The 23,146-nt window shown below is 40.1% G+C and overlaps 1 protein-coding gene across 1 annotated transcript in view; it reads right to left on the reverse strand.

Annotated features, from left to right (window-relative positions):
- The window catches only part of ATP9A (ATPase phospholipid transporting 9A (putative)), a 95,722-nt gene that overhangs the window by 40,188 nt on the left and 32,388 nt on the right, over positions 1-23,146 (reverse strand). The window contains exons 5-14 of the mRNA XM_019548143.1: positions 17,598-17,656; positions 16,408-16,459; positions 14,397-14,491; positions 12,268-12,348; positions 11,068-11,143; positions 8,560-8,636; positions 6,064-6,224; positions 5,371-5,513; positions 4,625-4,737; positions 974-1,186 (exon numbers count right to left, since the gene is read on the reverse strand). Coding sequence (XP_019403688.1) covers positions 974-1,186; positions 4,625-4,737; positions 5,371-5,513; positions 6,064-6,224; positions 8,560-8,636; positions 11,068-11,143; positions 12,268-12,348; positions 14,397-14,491; positions 16,408-16,459; positions 17,598-17,656 — 1,070 coding nt within the window. The remainder of the gene's footprint in view (positions 1-973; positions 1,187-4,624; positions 4,738-5,370; positions 5,514-6,063; positions 6,225-8,559; positions 8,637-11,067; positions 11,144-12,267; positions 12,349-14,396; positions 14,492-16,407; positions 16,460-17,597; positions 17,657-23,146) is intronic.

The raw sequence follows: 23,146 nt of genomic DNA on the forward strand, positions 1-23,146 counted from the left end.
ACCACCCCCCCACCCTCCCATAGACCACAAGTCCCACTCCTTCCCTGTTCCCCACTGAGTTACTTGCACTAATTTTGCCACGCAGCTCCCAAGAGCAGCCAACAGCTGTATTTGCTACTTCTGATCTACATTCAAGCCATGTGAATGTAGACCAGGTGCAGCGCAGGCCCATATGCACCCACAGGTTATTTCTTCACTGCAGATTTAAGCCAGATCCCTTTAAGCCTGGGCTATGTCCTGTGGTCAGGGGTATGGGTTACTGCCCACTCAGCAGTGTGAATGCAGGCTAAGTCGCTGAAGTCTGACAGTACTCAAATGCCTTCCCATAACCACTAACTTCACCTCCCAATGAACAAGTTCTCCCAAAACTGGTAAGGAAACAATCAGAGCATTTCAGTACAAAAAACAAAACAAAACAAAAAAAGATGGTATATGTCCCCAGATCTACCTAAAACACAAGTAGGGCTTTGCAGTGGAGAGATTAGGCTTACTGAGGTGTCAGTGCCCTGCAGTAGTTCTGCAATGAAGAGGACTTAATTCACAGAGGTGGGAGGATGAAGGCAAGGAACAAGATTTGGCACCGATACACCAGCAGAGAGCTCCACTCTGACGGAGGGTTTCGGGGGCTGCTTGAATTGAGTGCAGTAAGCCCACCTTGAGCTAAAAGCGTATAAAAACAGACTTTGGATTTCTCTCAGGACAAAGCCTTTTATCCCAGAATCGTACAGATAGCCAAGTCCATTGTCCCACTTTAAGTACCTGTGAGATATTCGAGAGACCACTTTTTTCCAAAACAATCATGACTAATGTGAGTTAATTGCCAACTCAAGCCATGTGTGTAAATGATTTGCTCATACCTATTTTGATGCAGTCAAAACGCTGGCCTTTAATTCTTTTATATACCCAGATAAACCCTATGTCTGTTTTTACCCAGAGGAGAACAAAAAACAACAGCTTTTCTAGCAGGTTTTACCTCATCTGGACTGGAAGCCTGGTACACCCTGCATGAGTCTTCATAGTGTCTCTCAGCTTCAGCCTGATCCGTCACGTCATTAGACTCGTACACTGGTGTCACGTTGTGGCAGAGGGCAATCGCTTTCACGGCCTCGTGAACCCGGCTGCTCATGGTTTTCCGTACTTTGGTGGCTAGAGCGGGCCCCTTCAGAGCAGGGGGGTCTTGTGGCTGCTAAAGAAAAAGAACGTCACAAAAAAGCTCTTAACGGGAAGCAAAGCAGATTCCAATTAAGGATCTTACTTCAATTAAAACCACACACATGGTATTAGTACAGATGTAGTCCTCCAGTATCTTGGGATATTTTCTTGACAGGGGGATCCTTTTTTATGCATACTGACCAGGGGACAATCTTCTATTCACAGGAAACTAAATGAATATCAATTTACTTAACCATAGCTTTGGTGGGGAAAAAAAATAGCACTCAAATATTTAGCCAGGAGCTTTCAGCCCAGCATCAATGACAAGGACCATCTGTTGCAGATCCACCAGACACTAATAGCCACGAGATCATGGGTTCCACTGAAACCATATTTTACTCAGGAAAATATCAGTGGCTCTGATGCTTTAACACGAATTGGATTTCATATGAATGAACACATTTGCTGAAAGCAGATGGGCTTACATGGGACCAGAAATTTAAATTTCATTAATTTAATTTTTAATACTATTTTTAGTATCAGAGTCCTCAGATAATTACACAATTACTAAATTATGCTGGTCAAAGAAGGGACACACGGTGATCCAGTTTCCTGCTCTGTTAACCTTTAATGTCAAGAGGACAAAAGTTTCACTTCCAGGTCAAAGGGCATGGCATGGTAAAAATAAGAGTAATGACTAAGAACTACAGTTTAAAGGGAATCATTACTAGCAAATGCTTCTGATTATGAAGAATCTAGCCTCTTAATTATAAGCACACAAGATTTATGGGAAGTTATTTTTATTGCACAGTTTTGTACAATTAAATACTATCTTCAAAATTCTAGTGCCTAATCTAAAAATGTATACTGCCACTTATCACTGTAAGATCAGAGTGCCTTTCATCAAAATTCAGTAGCAATGGAGAAGTCCTTAAAGTACATTTAGACTCAGATACAGCACGATTCACATACTGGACCCAACCAGTTGTCCATTAAATGTGGTGTTCTGTCTTGAATAATGCTATTTTAGGAAATAAGTAACCACCATTTCCTCCCTATTCAGACAGAGATGCTACCCCAACTGTATAGCCAAAACACAGAAAAGGTCACATCTTATAAAGGTTCTGAAAACCAAAGAGCAAAAAACTGAGATAGCTGTGGCAACTGAAAGTTGCATCTACAAACGTCCACACACTGATTGTGAAGCATTCAACGGGCAAGAGTAACCAAGAGGCAGGAAAGCAGATGTGAGATGCACACCCATGGACGTAACATGAAGACAGCAGCCTGAAACACCAAATGGCCATTGGCTCTCACTTGCCTGGTGAGAGGACAGGGAAATGGCCTGACAACTGCACAGGGGAAAGCGACTACTGAAAAGAGATTCTCAGGTTCAAAGGAAATGACTGAACACGCTGTGCGCACGCTCCAAATTGTTCAGTTTAGAGCATTTTTGGTTCGGTTTTTGGGGGGGGTCCCCAAAGTGTTTGGGGAGGAGGGACAAAAGGACTATATTTAATGTTTTAACTTTTCAGGAGGGAGAGGTTAAAGAGCCCCTTGATTCTACATTTGAAGGCAGTAGAAGACAACTTTTCCTGCTTTTCCAGCTAGGCAACCTTTTTCCCCACCCCAGGTCAGAGGCAGATGGGGGCATGTGGGCATTAGGACGCAGTCACTGCTGCTGCTTGCCTCCAGGGTAACGCTAGGAGAGCCCCTGGTCAGATCTCTTCCCTGCAACAGCATGGGGAGAGTGTCTGCAGCCGAAGCCCCATGTCTGTGGGCTGGATCCAGTGGTTCCCTGAGCCAGATCCATCCTACAGGCTGTAGGGTGCTGACCCCTGTTTCAAGGCAAAATGAAAGCAAATACAATGTGCAAGGAAGGTATCAGTTGGCTGCAGTGGGTATTTGGCTGCGGGGGGAAGGAGGCAGGAGAAATACAAGCCATATGGAAAATACTTCTGCCACATGCAAAGTAATTCCATAACCAATAAGAAATAGAGGTGGTTGACATTAAGACCTTGATGTACACAGGCCCACTAATCTGTTGCCAGACTCCACAGAATATGTCTGCAGGGTTGCATTTTACAAATGGGAATAGCCAGCAGTCAGTAAAGACAGAGACTTCTGTTCTTAATTAATAACTCACTGCAAAGGTATTTCTAATTGCAGGACATTCTGATGGCTGGAAAGAAATCTTATTAATAGCAATTAAAAAAAAAGAGTAATGCTTTATTGATGATCACTTTACTATTCTTCTTTAAATCTTTAAAACAGCATTAATATAAAAGCAACCTAGTTCATTAGCTACTGACAGCTTCCTAATGACCAAACTATTTCCCCACCAAACTTAGCAGTGTATTGGGCTAGAGGAAGAGAAACCCATTCTGCATTTTATTAGAACAGAGAACTTAAATATTTGGTATGAACATCTGAAAAATCCATTGGAAGCCAAGAGAAATATCAAACTCTCATCAGCATTAAAAGTGACTTCAGTTATTTAAACTTTGGTAAAATACATTTTTACTGAATTTGAAAACACTCCCTAGTGGAACAAATGGTCTTTTTGCATTTTCACCAAGTTTAGAAAAGAGCCCTTCTTTCCCTGCCCCTCAGTACCATTTTCTCATCTGAAAAAAAAACACTTTCATTTTCAAGTTTCTTGTCATGAGAACTACCTTACTTAAGCCCAATTTTACTGGAAAGTTTCCATTTTAGTAGAAAGAACATCTTCTGATAGGTAAAAGAGCTCAAAATGCAAACCAATTTCATGTAGCAATTTAAAGATCATAATATTATACTGCAAAGGGGATTTCTCTCTCTCCCCCCACCCCCTGACTATTTGTTTTTTTGATTTTTGAAATTATTGGGGGGGTTGTTTGTTTTTGGGGTGCGGTTGGGGGTTTTTTTTGGCTTTTTTCACTTTCAAAGCTTTGTACAGCATCTCAGATCTAGGGAAGTGGAATATATATAGTTGTATTTCACAGATTGGTGTTTATAATTTTTGGACGCTCTCTTCAGAATACACATGGGCATAAGACATGATCACCTTCACATGACAGGAAGCTAAGGAATAAATCCTATAGTCCTTGAATTCATTTAGCAAATTTATGAGGAGGAAGAAAAGAAAAGCTGTGTGGCATATTGTAAGACAATGTAGTTTTACATACTGATCATGTCACAGTATCTTTAGCTATGATTAAACAGTTCTAAATAATAATACAAAAATGCTGTGGAAGGCATTTCAGACCTGTAAACAGCGTTTAGAAAAGATACTTGGTATGGATCAAATGTACATAAGATAGTATGACCATCCAAATTCCCAATTTTTTTAAAAAATGTATTAGGCCATTAATTACTTGCAAGTTTTTCAGAAAATTAGGTCACATTCCCAGAATCCCTTTCACACTAGTTGATAAACAACTCTATTCACTGTTTTGTGAACAAATAATTCAGTAATCTGACTTGAATTTACCTGTGTATATATGCTAAATATATGGCTCTGTACTTCATCCATAGAGTCCAGACCATAAGCTACTGTTCCAAGGTGAAGTCGTTTGAAAACCATCTCATTCTGCGTGAGAGTTCCTGTAACAGAAACAACACTATAGGCCACGTCTGAGCATTGGCTGATCTTTTCTCTCTGAAAGCCTTCCCAACTAAAAGGAGAAAGGACGCAATAGAGTGACCAATTTCTATTGAGCACAAAAGCTGACCTGGGTGCTATAATAGACTCTTAGTGCAGTCTGGAGCTAGAGAAAAAGACAATACTTGCAACTAGATTCCCACAAGGAGAAGAAGGGTACCTGGCAAGCACTCGATTAAAATGAATGAGATTACTCACCAAGTGCCATTCAGCTCCACACAAGCAAAGTGAAATCTTGGCCCTGTCAAAGCCAATAGGAGCTTTGCTTTTGACTCCAGCGAGGCCAGGATTTCACACTGAAATTTTGTGTTCCTCAGCCAGAGCTGCACAGTTTGAGATAGTAGCTGTTGGAATGATGGCTGGTTTCTGTTCACAAGGTCTTACTTTTAAGCATATTCACTATTATGCTGCTGATGACCATTTAAACAAGCACTTTTTAAAGAACCAAAATTATTCCATCATCAACTCATCAGACAGAGAACAGAGGCTAAAGATTAATAGAGGGTAAGGAAAACCACAACAGATCAGGAAGAGAGAAAAAACATTCATTCGTGCTAATTCATCTACCTGCATACCTGTTTTGTCTGTAAGTAAATAGGAGATCCTTCCAAGTTGCTCTGGAATAGTGCTGGATCGAACCACGGTCCCAGGAATTTTGGAATCTCTACGGATCACCCAGCTATAGACTATTTTCCCCATGTCCAGGTTTACACGTAAACTGTGCAGAGAAGGGAAAAAAACCCAGCTTATTTTGATAAATGGCTCTGAGAGAAATGCAGACTTTTCTCTAAACTTTTGGATGACATCACCACCATGAGCTGCCATATGAAGTGGCTGTAGTAAAAGGGCAGTCCTCCTATATTAAAAATGCCTGCCGTAAGAAAGGCTTGTCTGTGACTAGTTCCATTTAAACACTGCTGAAGCGAGGGAAACTAAACAGGTTCTTGCTTGGTTGCAAGTGAGCTGCCAAAATTCAATCAGTACGACAGAGCATAAACATCCAGGCCAGGTATGCGCATAAACCAGTCCAAGTGATCAGAAATAAATTTAAACCTGTAATTGTGGAAAAGTTTAGTGCACATAGACAGATCTAAAAATGGCAGAACCCGGTCTGTATCTGATGTCTGAGCAGTCCTTTGGCTTCTACTCTTGCTAGGCCATTTAGTTACCTCATAGGATAGGATTTTACCTGCCTGTGCTTGTTAAAGGAGTGTGCAAAGTGCATCGAAGGTAACCTTTTGCTGGGGAGGGTTAAGTGACCTCCTTACCTAATAGGAATGATGTTTGAAAACAAGAGGAGGAATCGGATGATCTGAAGATACCAGCGGCCTGCAAAATGCTGGAGAGCCACCATTACAAGCGAGACCACCACTAAAGCTCCAAACAGGATCTTGGTCAGGCAGTTCACTTCCAAGTCAAATAGCCCAATCTAAGCAAATAAAACGAGACAAAACACAGCATTTCCTAGAACACAGGCAGAGGTGTTATCAGTGCCATGATCTCATGTGGATGGAGCTGTCACTATGCCTGAAGTGCATGTACACCCATATTGATAGCATCTCTATTACAACTACTCCCCGCCCCCCCAACCCCCCCGCCAAAACAACCCCCAACCAACCAAACCCATAAATGAAAGCTCTAAAGTTCTTGGGTATCAGCAGAGCAAGCTGCACAGACCTAAACCAAAAACAGTGAGATGGCATGCTCATTTCAAAGCCACGGGCAGTTCAAAATGTTAATCACCAGACACTTTCTTCTGTTAATTAAAAATGTCTGTTCTGCATTTCAAAGCAATTCTCCCCCTAACTCAACATTCAGGATCCTGCATCCTTAGCAGCAAAAATTTTACAGCTGCAGGAGGACTACCCATTTGCTGCTGCCACTTTCTACTGTAAACTCATTTTTCAAAAAACAAAACAAAAAAAGAGTACCGACAGACCCAATCAGTTGACAAGAAGTGAAATGACCTGAGTAGTCAGGAATGGTTTGCTAACGTCCAAAGAACTTACGGGACAATGAAGCCTTGTTCAGACACAAACAGTTACATTATTTTAACTCTACTGATACAGTTGAAAAATCATAACTCACCAGTGGAAATGTAGTTCCACTGGTATGAACTATGCTTGTATAAGTATATTTATGTAACTATTGCAAATTTAAAGTAGGAGTGCTTTCATTGGACTGGCAGGTAATGTAGGGGTCATTTAAGGGTCTCTCCCCTCCCAGGCAGGGAGGCTGGTCAGGCTCAGCTAAGTCACTGGCTCCTTGTGTACATGGAGAAGAGACTGAATTAGTGGATCCCACTCCACTCTAATTTGAACCTAGTTTCTTAGGGCTGCTGTGGGCATTTATACACATGCTCTGGGTGTGGGTGGGTGGTGCTTTAAAGCACCTGGAGCATCACATGTATCGGAGTATCTGCACTGATAAATGGCAGTGGGGACACTTTAACTAAACCTCACTAAAGCTCATTAGTTAAAGCACCCTGCCATCACTTTTCACCATGGGGCGCTGATACACATGATACTGGAGTCTGCTGGAGTGTGGGAATTACCATGTTCCAGCAGACTCAATGTACAATTAACTTTCCTTTAATAGCTCTGAGGATGGAAAGGATTATACTAGGATAATTCTATCATTAAAAAAAAAAAAGAGAGAGACAGAATCATAATGATATAATGAATTGAGTCTGCTCTGACATACCGTAATTACAGTGCGACAGAGCAGCCTCACCGTATGTGTATAGGTGCCCTGTATTAGCTAACTAAATAAGATATATAGGGAACATAAGCTTTGATGAAGTGAGCTCAAGTTCACAAAACCTTACGCTCCTTATCACTTGTAGTTAGTCTATAAGGTGATTATCTACACTGCCTTCTGCCTGACCTCAGACTAACATGGCTAAGTATGTGCCACTGTATTAGCTGACATTTTTGTGATTGGAAAGGAATTTTTTACTCCCTTTTGGATTGGCCAGGGTGGGGTGGGTTTTTTTTGCCTGCCCTAAAAAATATGAGGGGCCCAGGTAGGTAGACAAAAAAAGGCAGGTTCTAATTGTTGCAACTCAACATGAGCTGGTGCCCAGTGCAAAGTCTCTGCATGCCTTAGGGAGCCCACCGCCTTGATAAAACAAAACTGGAAATGGATTTGGAGGAAAGCAACTCTTCTAAAAAGCTGAGGAGCAAGGCTAGAGCTCATAATGTCATATACCGTTAATGGGCAACTCCATTCCCTCAGCCCCTACACCCTCAGACAAGCAATTGGCTGGGCTCCAGCTAGGGGGACTGGCTGAAGCCCTTGAGCAGGTAGAAACAGAGTCACAGTCTGCACTATACGAGTTCTTGCCAGTGATCCACAGGCAGTGGAATTAATACACTTATGACCTAATTACACACTTCCCTTGCATCTTGTTTTTCATTCAGCACATCCAATACAATGCCTGTACAATTAACTTTCCTTTAATAGCTCTGAGGATGCAAAGGATTATACGAGGATAATTCTATCATTTTAAAAAAAAAAAGAGAGAGACAGAATCATAATGATATAAAAAGGGTGTGTACAGCAGTCTTGAGAAAATAAAGGAAAAAGAGCTGGCTTTGAGGATGATCCTACATTGAAAGCTGAACTTCAATTAAAATGTAGCTGATGCTGCCACTGCAGCATAGCCAGTGCTCAGACATTTGCTGTGTAATAGGCAGAAGCTCAATATTTATTTTTCAAGGTAACTGGGTGTTGTTTTTCTTGCTTTTTTTTCTAAACTGTACCTTACTTCGTGGATTTGAAGTATTCATAACACTGCGCAGCTCCCTCCCTGTGTAAAGAACAACTCCCACAACAGTACCTAAGTGGAAAAAGGCAAAATATACAACATTGAGAAAACAGTAAAAAAAAAAAAAAACAAAAAAAAAACCAATACAAGAACAAACCAAGCCCCCAAACAAACAGACAAGGAAAACGCCCCTCTCATTTAAAGCGGCCAGAAAGATGAACATTCCTAAAGGATCTGATTCATGGGCTTAATGTTCAGATACACTTTTAACAAATTAAGTTTATTAATTGTAGATAATAACCAAAGAGCAATAACATTCAGGTATCTGGATCATAAACGGAGCAAAAGAAAAACTGATTCTGAACAGGTATTCCCAGTTCCGAATCAGGCTAACTCTTATTGAGCAACAGATGGAGCTGCTGGGAGGCTACAAGTACATTTTTATGCTACAACAGTGAATCACTTGATAAAAGGCTGAGAGCGAGCATGGGCATCTCTTGGAAAGAGAATCTTAGTCTTATTCCAACCTAGACTAATTTAAAATAATTTGCTTTATTTCCCCACTCCTGTTATTAATTAGGCTTTCAGCAGGCTGCAAATTAATTCCTAAATAACTTAAAGTGCAAGTTGAAAAGAGGTGGCTTCCAAATACAGCCTGGGAAGCGTTCCTTTCAAAATAAGGCTCTGAGCCAGATGGCAGAAGGTGGCAAGATCAACCCATTTCAGATCAGCAGATGGCAGGCTACTCCAAATCAGACAGCAAACAGCAAGAGGAGGCACACTCACTCCTACTACAGCACAAGATGGGGCATGCTGGACGACTGCTTTAATGCATGAGGGGGAGCTGCACCCAGTTATACGGCACTGTTTCACATACAGTATCGTATTGTTTGCATGAATCCACCCGCTGGATCAACTAGTACACAAGGGAAGAATTCACAGAACAAAAAGCTGGAGGGCACAGTGTCTGGAGCAGGAATTCTCAACCGGGTGCCGTGAGATCCTTCTAAACTGCTGTGATGCCCAGCCTCTGTGGCTTGCTCCTCCTCTCCCCGAGCACCAGGCACCCCAGCATCCAGATAAGCAGTGCCCCTGGCTGCTCCCTGTCCCGACAGCAGCTCCCGTACCAGCCCCATGCTCCCAGCAGAATGCCGTGTGCAGATGCACGCGTGCAAGTGGACAGGCAGTCATGGGGTCACAGTGCTGCATGTTTTAGCTCAGCTCATCCTCCATGCTTCCCTCCCTTCTTCCATGCTCCTGGGGCTACAGGTGCATGTGGCTTCAGTCAGCCACCAGCTTTCAAGTCCCTGGTGAAGCAGCACTGCCCCACAGGTAAAGACCATGGGGCTGGGAGGGGGAGGTGGTAGAAAAAGCAGGGTCCCGTAGGGTGCAGATCTGCCCCCTGCCCCCCCCATTTACCCGACACAACCCAGATTCTACCTCAGTGGCTCTCGGCTGGGGTGTCCCTAAATTCTGAAAAATTATGACAGGGAGCCTTGAGCTTAGTTGAGAACCACCGATCTAGAACAATGGCTTTCCTGCCTATTTTTCCTCATCTATGTTTTGAAGAGGGGCTGAACTGGAACTCACATTACTAACTGTATAGCCGCATGGCATAGCAGTTATCCTGCACAAACTCATGTGTATTTGCTCTTTGCCAAGTGGGAAGCCAGTCACCAGCTAATAATTACTGATCTATAAAAAAAAAAAAAAAAAAGCACTCTGCCAAATTGTGTGTGGACATCTACATTTCATTTCAAAGGATGCATCACTATGACAACATTTTAGTGTATTTTTAAAAAGGACCAGCAGAAGCATTAGATGGAAACACTAAAGAAGTGAAAAGCAGTTATCTTTTTCTGCTAATTAAACAATCTCAGTTCCATTATAAAGTAGAACTTTTTGAAGTTTGTATTTCTTTGCAGTCTTTGATGTCTCTTAGCAGATAGCTAACCACCATGAAAGAGCTGCAAACTCAGACACTTCAAACCCTGAATTTCACATCTCTTCTGCCACTTTCCTGTGGAAACCTTTTAGTAAATTCTTGAAGCATCCAATGTACAAGTCTTTTCTCCTGATAAGCATTCATGGCTCTCAACATCCGAACATTTAATCACAGAATATATCCATTTTAACCCCTACAAAACCACATGTCAGCAGAAGCATTTACCTGGCCATTTTTATGTTAGCTTCTATTACTAGAATCTGACACAATTTCTGTTACAGATTACAACGTCAATGTTGAAAGCAATTAAGTGCTATTCTGGTAGTGGATGCTCGAGAAGTGCCCAAAGGCCACTCGAATTCCGATTCCTTCTCATCTATAAATGTCCAACAGGTAATTAGATGTCAACTCAACTCCCTGGAGGTGTTCGGACAAGTGGAAAACTTCATTCCAACTGCAAATTTCTCCAACTGACAGAGATGATTATTCCAATTACAAAAGGATTTTAAAAAATTGCTAACATACTCCCTAAAAAAATTACAAGAGCTTCCATCTTACCTGAAGCAATCACTGTGCTGGCCCAGAGGGTGTTTTCTATGCTTAAGCTTTCATTCACTGGAGGATCGCTGTCCTCCTACAACAGACACACACGAATAAAAATAATTCAGCCAATTTATTAGATCTGTATGTGAATCGGAGAGAAATCCTGCAGTGTGATCAGCCTTGTTAGACAATAAACACAGGGATCTCATTTCTACAAGCTGGAAGGATGGAAAAGTCTATACTTTTACCTCCTCTGACCTCAAGCCCCCTGCAAGTTAGGCATGGAATGAGGGGCTTCTTTTATAAAAGTTTGACAATGATATGACATCTTCTATTGCACCATGTTGATTAACAGCTCCCAGGACCACACCATCGGTGAATATGCTTTCCATCAATAGCATCTACTCATGAAAATTCTTGATGATTTGCTGTGTGTCTCATAGTAAAGTATCAGGATAATTTCACCTCCGATTTAAATCCCTCAAAAATGCTTGGAAAGCGTCATAAATAATATGATATGTCAATCAATGAGTAAGCAAGATTTGGTGTAGTTTTTTTCATGCATTGAGAGATGAAGTCTAAAGTACTTTGCCTTTAGACTGCTGGGTAAATGAACACCTACAAAGAGTTCTACAAATTTCCTCAACTTTGCAGCTCTGACTTTTCCCTCTGTATAATATATATCCCTCAGATACCACTCTCCAGCAAGCTGCATATGTATACAATTTCCAGTTGCATGACTCTGGAAGGAGAAGAGCCACCAACGCAGAGCCTGGACATTTGAGAGCACATTTTCTGCCTTCATGCAGCTTTGAACGGATAGCTGTTTCATCTTTTACAGCTTGTGCAGTGAGCAAGTTCTTCTTACTAGGAGAATTTGGTATTCAGCCACCATGCTTGACACCAATGAGCACAGCTAATATCATCTGAATAAGGGCCTCTGCTCTGCACAGCTTGCGTCTTTTTATGCCAAACCTACTACAAGCTATAAAGTTTTAATTTTCTTTTTCTAGAGCTGGGGGGAGGAGAAGGAAGGGAGGATTGTTAAATTTTATAGATGAATTATACTTTTTAACTTTAGCATATTTGTATGGGAGATAGCAACACGTCAGTGCTTCTCCAGAAGAAATATGAAAGTTGGCAGAAATTATTTAAAAGGTCTATGTATGGCATACACTTCTATACACTGCTTAAGAAGGACTGGTCAATACTTACTCTGGTAAAGGTCCCCGCAAAATTGTGTATGTCAATATTAGGTTCTTCTGCATAAATGTAGGATCGAATTTGAAGAAGGTCCTATACAGAATGGAAATGTTGTAGCAGAGGGTTAAAAGATGGATAGTTCAACTCAATACATACTTTTAAAGCCTTTACAATTGACAGCCATTTCTTTAAACAAATTAATATGGAAGAGCTGAAGTAATGATATGATAAAAATCTCTGATGTAGAAAGAACAAAATCATTAGAAAAGCTTTTCAAGAACAGCAGTGTCAGCAAAGAAACTGTTGGAAGTTACTTGATGGTTGGTGCATCAGGAGGGAAGTATCAGGCTGAATAATTAGGACAACGTATAATACTTCTAATAGACTGTGGAATGATCTGCCATTGGAAACAATGAAAGGCCCATCACTTTGGATGTTCAGGTCAAGACATCAGTGTGTGCAATAGGGAACAATTCTGCAGAAGCAAGAAGGCAGACATGCTAATGTTGCAAGCCATTTTCCCTGCTAATGTCTAGAATGATATAAAATCTTCACATCACTGCTAAAGAACTTTCATACTTCTATGCAGGGTTTTTGTATATTTAAACGTTAAATTTAAACATATATATTGTATGCAGAATGCTGTAAAACAGATGTTCTCAGATTCTTTCTTTTTTAAACACAAACCGTACGATAGCTACAGTTTAGGAAACTGGGAGAGCCACAGCGGTTGACGGAGGCAATATGTTTACTTCAGATGATGAAGAGGCACAACTGATTAAAGCTTTCCTTTCTTGAAGGCAAGCAATGATTGCTGTGGAAGCTAATATTCTATTTCAAGGAAATACCCAAGTTGTGTTCTTGGAATATAATGGAGTTCAATTAATATAGAGAAAGGCATATGAAAAAGCAGAAAGTAAAATCATCAAGGGAATGGACCTTTGTGTGGTAAAATATTGGTAGATATCCCCCATTTATACCATGAAAAGTCCATTAGTCACCTCCCATTTCAAGGTGTTACTCTGGACATTAGCTAAGCAGCAGCAAAGGCATCTCTGCATAGCAGTGACTGTGTTGTATTAGAAAGATAGGTAAGATACCTTAGATCTAATTACAACAATGTGGGCCAACGAGGTTCAGTTAGCCCACCCTGAGCGCCATGCTGCCACAGCTAGGCTGTAAGCTTAGTGTCGACATCTCCCAAAGTCTGTCAGAGCTTTCTGTCATTGCAACACCTAAACATTTGTCAAGTAAACTGCATCTGTTTGGTATAGTCCCTAATGAACTTCAGGAAGCTGTCTGCTTGTCTCCTCTCCTTGAGGAAGGGAAGCTGTAATTGTGATTGAAGAATTTTTTTTAAATCAAATGCCATTCCCCTTTAGCAACCTAACTAGCTTTAACACTTCCCAAAGCATGTTGAGAACACCTTATACAGCACAAGAGGTTAGTGCACCTATAAGATTTAATTATGTCTCATGGGATGCATTTAAAGTATAGATGGGAGAGCCAAACAAAATATATTTCAGATAAGGAATTGGCATACAGTTCATATCAACTCCATCTTTATACAGCACCATTTCGTAGTCTTCACAACAAAAACACTGCTTGTTTTTTGTTCCTTATAACCTAGTTTCTCAGGTTTTTCAAAAATCTCAAGCAATAACTAGTTTCAAACGAGAACCAGGTAATAAAAATAACATACACCCAAAACATCTCAATGTGTTTTTGAGGATAGTGGATTATTTTAGTCCCATTTGGATGATGAAGTGTACATATAATTTTTCAAAGTCTTCATCTTTGAGTCTGTCTACATGTTGGTGGCACTGAACAACCCATTCAGCCACTGACCTGATTCAGAAAAGGAAGTTAGTCTATAAGGTAGCTCCAGCCTCATCCCCACCACCTCTTCTTGGGCCTTCTAAGGAACAAGGGCTTGAGAGTGGGTATCAGGGACAAGCCCAGAGAAGCTTCACAGGCAACCTTTCAGGTCTGGAGCAGCATGTTATTATTGGCAACCTAACCTGCCAAACTAGTTATTATTCCATCTTCTGTAAAAACCATTTCCCCCTCTTTTGGCAGATTAGCTATTCTTTCAAACTTGCAAGTCAATAAAAAAAATATTTTGCTAGAAAGCTGCTTACAGAAGCTGTCGGTAATCTCTGTGTGCAGGTAACTGGCAAACGTAATTTCCAGTCTGTCTCACCGTCCAGCTGATCAGTGCGAAGGAAGCAGGATCCTGTGGATTTTCAATATGAGTTAATAATCTTCCCACTTCCACTTCAGGTACATAGGGTGTGCCATCTACACGTTCATTAATGTGCAGTGGTTACCACGCATATATTTAGTACTTAGCTATACAAGTACTAAATATATGCACAGTAACTGTATAACTAAGTACTAAATATATGTGAATGTGAGTATTAACACCAGTGAATGCCTTTTTAGTGACGCTATTGTGCAGTAGCCTAATAATACTGTGCAATAGCGTATTAGCACTGGCCGGCCTGTGATGTGCTTCTGCACAGTGTTATTAGGCTACTGCACAGTTTGTGTCTTATGTAGATATGCCCATGGTAGTTCTTTTAGGTATAGCACATTTCATCCAAATTTCTCTGTAAATGTAATTAAATAGCTATTCCCATAGGAAGAAAAGGTTTTTGAGATTCCTCCTATGTTTGTTTTTGGCAACTGATATCCCCTAGTTTTTATCACTCCTAGACTCTGTAAATAATTGATTTTTTGGTTCAGAATAACCCTTTTGCCCAATCACCACTGGCTATGGCACTCACTGGGCACATTTACATGTACAATTAATGCGAAGCAATAAACTCCAGAGTTTATTGCTCCATAGTTTATAGCTCCTGGGCGTGCTGTTTGAACATGTGCACTCTGGAGTTTACTACCATTTGGATGTGCTCCTGGGACTGCAGCACACTGAGCCAAGGCGGAGTAGCTTCAGCTGGCAGGAGGTTGTGGGGGTCGGCCTGCCAGCCCGGGGCTGCTCCCCCCAGTTCAATGTGCTGTGCAGAGGCTGGCAGGGGCATGAGGGTGGTTCCAGTGCAGGGCTAGCCAGCAGGCGGCCTCCACACTGAAGCACCCTATGCCTCAGCCAGCTGGGGCAGCATCTGCATATGCAGTATTGCAGAGTTTTTTTACTGTTCCATTACTATCCTGCTGATGAGTAAATTAGTTTACTCCAGCCTAACAAGGGTACATGTGTAGACACCAAGATATTTACTACACAGTTAATTAGTCTACTGTGCAGCAAATGTCTTGTGTAGATGCACCCACTAAGAACTAGATTCTCTTCTCTTTCTGAGGAGGTTTGAACCACATCTACTAGTTCCCCTAGAAATGCTCTGGCAATGTATATTTTGGGGCTGGCATCTTTCAACCTCTCCTGTTGACTCCATTTTATTTCATATCAAATAGAAGGAAAATGACTTTATATTATACTTCAGTGGTTGAGGAATCCATGAATATGAAAAAAGTTAAATAGATCATTTTCAGATACTAGAATACATGACTGTAGGTCAGACATTTGGATAGTGCTGGATAACAGGTGAGAAATAACAACCCTAACAACATAAAGTTTCTTCACAATTTCAATGGATACAAATTAAAAGGAATTAAGACAATAGTGCTGCAGGCAGCTGCTCACTTGATAGCCCACTACAGGCGCAATGGTTCCTGAAACATGGAAGCTATGCGTGTCTACCTCTTTGGTACTACAGAACACAGTAAACTTCTACATTATGTCCTTAAGACATACTCAGACTATTTTCTGAATCTTCATAATATAGATTTCTAAAAACTCTGTTAAACATTTACCTATACTCTTGCAAAGCATCCTAAGATCCACTAGGACAAAACTGAATGCTGTTCTGACCATTTCTCTCCTCTCTGCATGTAAAACAGGCAATTGTGCGAGTTTCCTTAACTGCACCTCAACTTGGGTTCAACTACCTATATCCTTTAATCATCAAAAGTTATCAGAACACCACAAAAAAAGACAACTCAAAGTGTTTGGATTTGTCCGTCTTCCTAACACAAAAGTTTTATCTATTTCGGTTGCATTTTCAGCTGATTATTTTTTCTAAATAACCAGCGAAAGGTTAATGGCTATTTTCACAATTGGTTCCAGATGTTTACCATTCTTTTCTGACGTCCTCAGGAAGATCATGTCAGCAGGGACTCGCTGATTCTGTTACGAAAAGAAAGGCCATTATTGTGTGTACACCGATGCATACACAGGCAACCCCCACAATCCTCAGTAGTGATGTGGCAGAAAAATAACAGCTTTCAAAAAAAAAGAAAGAAAGAAAAAAAAGGTTTTGCTCTTCGACAATCTGGTGATCAGGATTGATTTTGTTTCAAAGCCTAAAAAACTAACTTTACTGCAGAAAGGCAGATGCATGTGCTTTCTGTTGCACAAATTCTGATAGCTGTTTCTCTGTAGCAGATTTCTCTATATTAAAATAGTGACAGACATTGCACAGAGATAGAAAGCAAGTCTGTGAAAACCGTCTTCAGAACAAAGAAGCAGTTGCTGAATGCAGAAGAGGGTCATTTGAAAACAGACCAAAATACATACTGCATCCTTTCAAATCCAGATACCTATAATATTATAGGAGAGAGATTTCATATAGGAATAATACTGTATCCCTTCAGAAAAAAGAACTTTTTTAAAATAAGCATTTATTCTAAATATGGTCCCCATCCATTAATTTACTCAAATTCAATTAAAATTAATTGAAAGCTATTATATGCAACATACAGAAGCTGTATCCCTGTAGACTGTGTCATTATTTGATGTTGTATTTTTTTCTGATTGAAAGCCAGAATTTTGGATGATTCTTAAATTCAGAGGTGCCTTACACAGTAAGGAACATATTATATTGGCACATGCAAGCCTGTGTATCGGCAGCTGTGTCCTCATGTGTCGAAAAATACAATTATGAGTATAAAAAATGCATTTGTAAATGCAAAGAATTTGACCTACTTGTTTGGATGCACAGAGGCAGGGCCATTTGGCCCTTTTATCTTGGCATGCAGAGGTATGTGGGAAATTCAGGTCACAGGCTTCTAATACAGCGATTCATTGTTAAGACTTTACCATGACTATTTAATGCAATAGAAAATTATAGAAAAGAGCATATTACTAGGAAAGGTGATTCAAGATCATTAATATCCAGCGCTCAGTACTATTTAGCCTACTGTAAAACACAAGTGGCATGGTATTTCAGAATCATATTTCACTGAGTGTGAAGGAGTACTTCACAAACAAAACCTTTTATATTATCTATATGTGCATATACACACCCACACACATCCCTACGAACCTTTTCAACAATGACAAGGTCCCCTACTTGGATATTAGAACTCTTCACCTTCACGGTTCCTGCAGAGATACAATACATACCATGTCAGTTGTAAATATTCCAGCAAAATTACAATTAAACATACAGAAAAGTAGGGTCTTTGGCTATGCTGGGAGCTATATACAAGTTACTTTAAACAGATCATTTTGGAGGCAGTCAAGAACAACTCTAATGCAAAAGGACAATGGGTCATGTCCCTACACAGTAGCAGATCCATATTACTGCTACCTAGGAGGAGATGCCTGTGTTTTACAAATCGAGGTGCTAGGTTCTCTCTCCTGGGGTTTCAGGTCACTAAACTGCTATATTGCTATATTGTGCTCACAATAAAAATAATTTCATAGGTAGCCTCTAATAGGAGCACGCTAACATTTATTCTCTCGCAGTGGCCAAGCACTTTACCAGTTTCTTTTTAAACAGAGGATTAATCGAACAATTGGCTAGTAACTTAAAAGCATTAGCCAGCTCTAGATTTGGTTTCTTATGGTGACTAGTGATTTATTATCTGTTAATTTAAACTCTGCCTTTACATGCCTGCCTGCTATACCTCAACAAAAGCGTCTTTGGTTAGTCGCGGTTTGGATGGAAGTGGCAAAGTCTTGTGGGAGTTCATGCCAGGCAGGACCCCGGGACTGACAACGCTCCTACTGTACCTTGAAATTCATTGGCTAATGGGCTTGTTGCAAGCTTAGGGGGAAAGGAGAAAGGAGGGAAAGGAAATTAGCAAAAAGCCCAAAGGTCACAGGGATTTTACTACTGGCAGTCCCTTCATTAGCATCCCTCTCAGGATATGCTTCAGTGTTTCTGCTCCAAATTAACAATGAAAGCCATTCTAAGCTCCCAGGCAGCCTGCTGCTCTGGTGACACACAGTGTGCTTAACAACATGCCTCATCACTGCTGCTAATAAATGCAGACTTCCTCACATGCTGTAATTATTGTTACAAATTATAAGCAGTCATGGCCCATTTCAAAAATATCTCATAGGTCTTCTCAGGCCTGGGTTTTTGGCTTGTGAAATGTTAGTTAAGTAGAGGAAATAAAGCATATGCTGGGCAAAAGAAGCCTTTGAATTCACAGCCAGGGGCACAAGCAGCGTACTGGGGATTAGACTCTCTGACATGCCACTGAGAGATTTGCAGAGAAAACTGTACTCCTGAACAACATCACTCACTGTGTACCATCTGTAGAGTCTATAATATTAGGACATTAAAAAGATCTCTTGCTTCCTTCCTTATATTGTCATTCATGGTATAACAGCAAACACCCATGAATACTCTACCATAGAAGGAAGGAAGCACCGAGACCTTCCTCCCCTATGGTCACAAAAGTTCCTAAACCCTGGTACAAAAAGCACTTGGTTGGAGATACGAATTTCACTTAAGGCCATTCAAAATTGGTTTACATTATTTCTCTAGTATGCTTTTGATGTGAGCCCCAGGGATATTAGGTGACCACTGGTAGGAGGATTTATGACCTACAGGATTACTAATGAGAAAGTGTCAGTGAGACAGGCTATTTAAAAATAAATAGACCTTAGGAAAAAGATTGAACTCCACAGCAGACCATCATCTTGTCCCATTCATCTTTACCACGTGCAGAAAAAATCTGTATGGATCTTTCTGTGCCAGCATCTGGGAAAGACCATTCTCCACTACAAGCCATTTCAAATCAGAAATAATGAGACATGCACACAAGAGGCCCAATAAGCATCTTACTCTTGGCACTTGCAATGTAACAAAAGGACAGGTCACATTATTTTTCTAACCAATATGCTCTTTCCAAGGATGCCTGTTGTCCAAGAGACAGCCACACCCCTTTTAACAAGTAAATCTAATTTTGCAGTGCCAACCAAATTCATGGCCCTTCATGGATGACATCTTTGTAGTATGCACCATATGTCTCATGAAGAAGGCAAGACCAGATGTTTCCTTTGACTCAAGACTTGCATAAAGCCATTTATTAAAATTAGTTTTAGTTTGATCTTGGGAATTCTCAAGGCTTTTTAAAGGAATTGGCTAACAAAATACTGGAATTTTCATGTACATTTAAGCAAATACTCAATAACAATTATCAATATGATTATAAAAATTAGTAAGATATTTTGTATATATAGTACATGTGCCAGGGACTTTTTCCAACTGGTCCAGTTTTAACAAGGATAACAATGTTTTAAAATGTCAGTTGTTAAATCTACTTTTTCAGAAGTTAATTAGAATATACTTCAATAATTAACACTGAATGCAGAGTTCAGACCTCAAAAATCCTGTTCCATTTAGTCAGATTCTCCAAGTTTAAAATGTTCAGGATTTATTTTTTAAACAATATAGGTTTCATTCTTAATTTGTACAATGGGATTTCTTCAAGTTTTCTAAAGGAAAGAAAGAAATTTCTATGCCTTTTTTTGGACGTGCAAACAAAAATCGCTGCCTAGAGTTCTTAGTTTCAGCTATTCATGTGCTCTGAATGTGCCTGTTTGGGTCATATAGAGACAAAAAAAAATGTGCACGCTAGCATGGAAATGGTTCACACTGACATGCAATCATGGGCTTTTGAATTTCCACCAGATCCCCAGCATGATGAACATGCCATTATGCAGACAATTTAAAGTGTCAAATACATGAGCAAGGGGAAATGTCTCCTACCATATAAGGGCCTAAACGGAGATTTCATGTGGGATTTGCACAGTCTTTATCATGGCAGGGATCAAAACACAATTCAGTCAGAATTAAAAGGTGAAGCTGAAAGTTTACAAAAACAAGTCAAACCCATCCGAAAATCAGAAATAGGTTGTTTTGATCCATTTTGCTGTGCTCCTAGTTTATACTGTGTAAGCAGTGGAGCAGGGCACAGAGGGTTTGGGAAAATATTGTTTTTGTATGGCTGGTAAATGCTGATGATCTGTATCTGAAGGAGCACCCCCTCAGTAGGAGATCTCTTCACATTTCTTACTTTTTGTGTAGTTTCCCTCTATTATGCTCTGTTACCCAGGGGGAAAGAAAAAGAGAAGAAAAAACAACCCTGGAATTTGCAAGCGAAGTCCTAGCTCTCTACCAAGCAGAAACCCAGCCTGCAGACTTCGTAACACAAGGGGTCTTGTACATTTATGAATAGAGGACTGAAATTTGATTATTTTTAATTACAATCCAAACAACTGCCTCCAAATAAAGAGCACCCTGTAAAAATACTTCCTAGCAATTTGTTAACTTCAAACTCCAATTTGCAGAGTATATCAAAAAGTTAACATTAGCAATCCATTAAAAAAAGGGCAAATCAGGCTCCAAACTTGTTGATTATGCCAAATAATAGGTTCATTTGGTAAAACAGTCACTATTTTATCTCGCCTTTCTTCAGCAATCTCTAACATGACTTTGGCTATTTACGTTAAATAGATAAATAAAGCAATCTAAAAAGGATTCCCTTTTATTCACTTTAAAGGGAACAGTCTAAAGACCTTCACCAAAACAGCACTAGACAACTGGTAAAACAAGAGGAAAGCCTGAAAGCCCAAATTACGAAACACCAGAGAGTTTGTATTTGAACAAACTGGAGTGCCACGTGCTTGGCTTGGTGAAAGAACGTATGTTATGGAAGCGCATTAACAAGAGATTATTTAACTGATCAGTAAATCTGCATCTCTGTAGTGATGCAACTGGCAAGGAAGCAAAGCAGGAGAAAGATGCACAGCAAAGACAGGGAGATCCTGACTCCCATGAAGTCATTTAAGCTTGTTTAAATCCATCCCTTCTCAGAAAAGCACGTAAGTATGTGCTGAAATCTCCACTTGAATTGGAAATGAGCATGCACTTAATTCCCTGGAACTGTACAGAGGGACTGCTGTTTGGAAAAAGAAAAATAATAAAGTTATCTAGAGATTTTTGTGATGATTTAAAAAAAATATTCTACAGCAGAAGTAAGATGAGTCAGCAAAGGGTTGCAGTCAGCTATTAGATCTGCCACAGCTGTTCTTCAAGAACAACAGAGCAATTTTACCTCTTCTTCTACTTTACCCTTCCCGACTGCCATCTATCAGGGAAAATTTCCCTGAACTACAGATTTTTATAATGACTTTTTAGAAAATGGGCACACTCTCCTGCACTGTCCTTTTAAATAAGTTTCTACCTTTATTTGGATTGTGATAATACCTAATGCCAGTCATGGTCCAGGACCCTGGGTGCAAAGTACCACCTATACCCATTCCTTCTCTAAATATAGCTTACAACCTGCAGAGCTGTGGTTCTGGTGGTTAAAATTGCATTTAGTGAATGGCAAAAAAGAGACTTTCACTGGTGACATCTATATACCTATGAACTATTTTTTTGAAGTGCTAAGCCTTTAGTCAACAGGAGTGAGGACACTCCAGCACCTCTGACAGCCAAGCCCTCAAAAAGTTGCCAGCTTTCGCATGCAGAGCAAGATGGTTAAATTAACTCTATGTCAAAATTGCTATGCAAATGCTTTTTAAAAAGTTTAGATAATCACCCCTGATGCACTTGTCTTACTGTTAAAACTTCTAATAAATCATTTCCTGGTTCTTTTCCCTACAGTCTGCTCTTGCTAGACCACTGTAGCATCTCATTATTGTTACCTCAGCAAATGCATTAAAAAAGAAGAATGAAAAGGCTTAGGTTTTATGCTAGTGCGCAGCTGCCAACCCTACTCAGTTTCTTCAAGAAGCTAGTGAAGTTAAAGGGGGTGGGGGGAAGAATCATTCATGGGAAATGTAATTGCAATATGAAAAGAACTAAGGAAAGGTCGGACCCCTTATAGATCAATGAATAGAATCCAGAAGGCAACTCCTTTATACCTTTAAATAGATGTAGCACACCCCTCTCCGATGGGGCTTTTGTTGGTTGCCAAGCACTTTAAATGTTGTCGTAAGAACATGTTATTAAAAGGGGATTTAATATTCAGCAACTCCAATTCCCTAGTCCAGAGAAGCCTCATAATTCCTGGCATGTAATATATACACAACCTTAAGCAATTCCAATGAAAACAAAACTTGCACTCAAACTAGCAAAGTGTTTAAAGCCTGAACCAACTGGCGGACCTTTTTTGCTTTCTTTTTAATATTATCCTTCTCACTACGTTTTCAAATTGAAGTGCTATAGGTCTTTACATTGAAGACTGATGCTCAGTAAGAAGAGAAGCCAGTTAAATTTCAATTTCTATGAAAAAAAAATCCCCTGGCCTCACTGATATTATCAAGGCATTAAAAGAAACACCATGTTTAAGGATGGAGCTCTTTACTTAAAGTAGCATTTAAAGTGCGTTTGTTAAGCATAATATTAAACAATGATCATATTAAAAAAACACCACCACCACTGATGCCTAAAGTATGGGTCAATTTTTTTTGAAAGTTTTACATGAAACTCTTGTTTCTTAAGAGTCTGAAAATGTCTACTTAAAAAAAAACACCTTTTCTTATAAAAGATGTATGTCCTTATGACATAAACCTCATTACTTCAAAGTTGGAGGGAAGGCTAGCTAAACCAGGTATACTGCATTAAAA

The sequence above is a fragment of the Crocodylus porosus genome, unplaced genomic scaffold (assembly GCF_001723895.1).
Source record: "Crocodylus porosus isolate Cpor-Errol unplaced genomic scaffold, CroPor_comp1, whole genome shotgun sequence".
In the NCBI taxonomy this organism is placed as follows: domain Eukaryota; kingdom Metazoa; phylum Chordata; order Crocodylia; family Crocodylidae; genus Crocodylus; species Crocodylus porosus.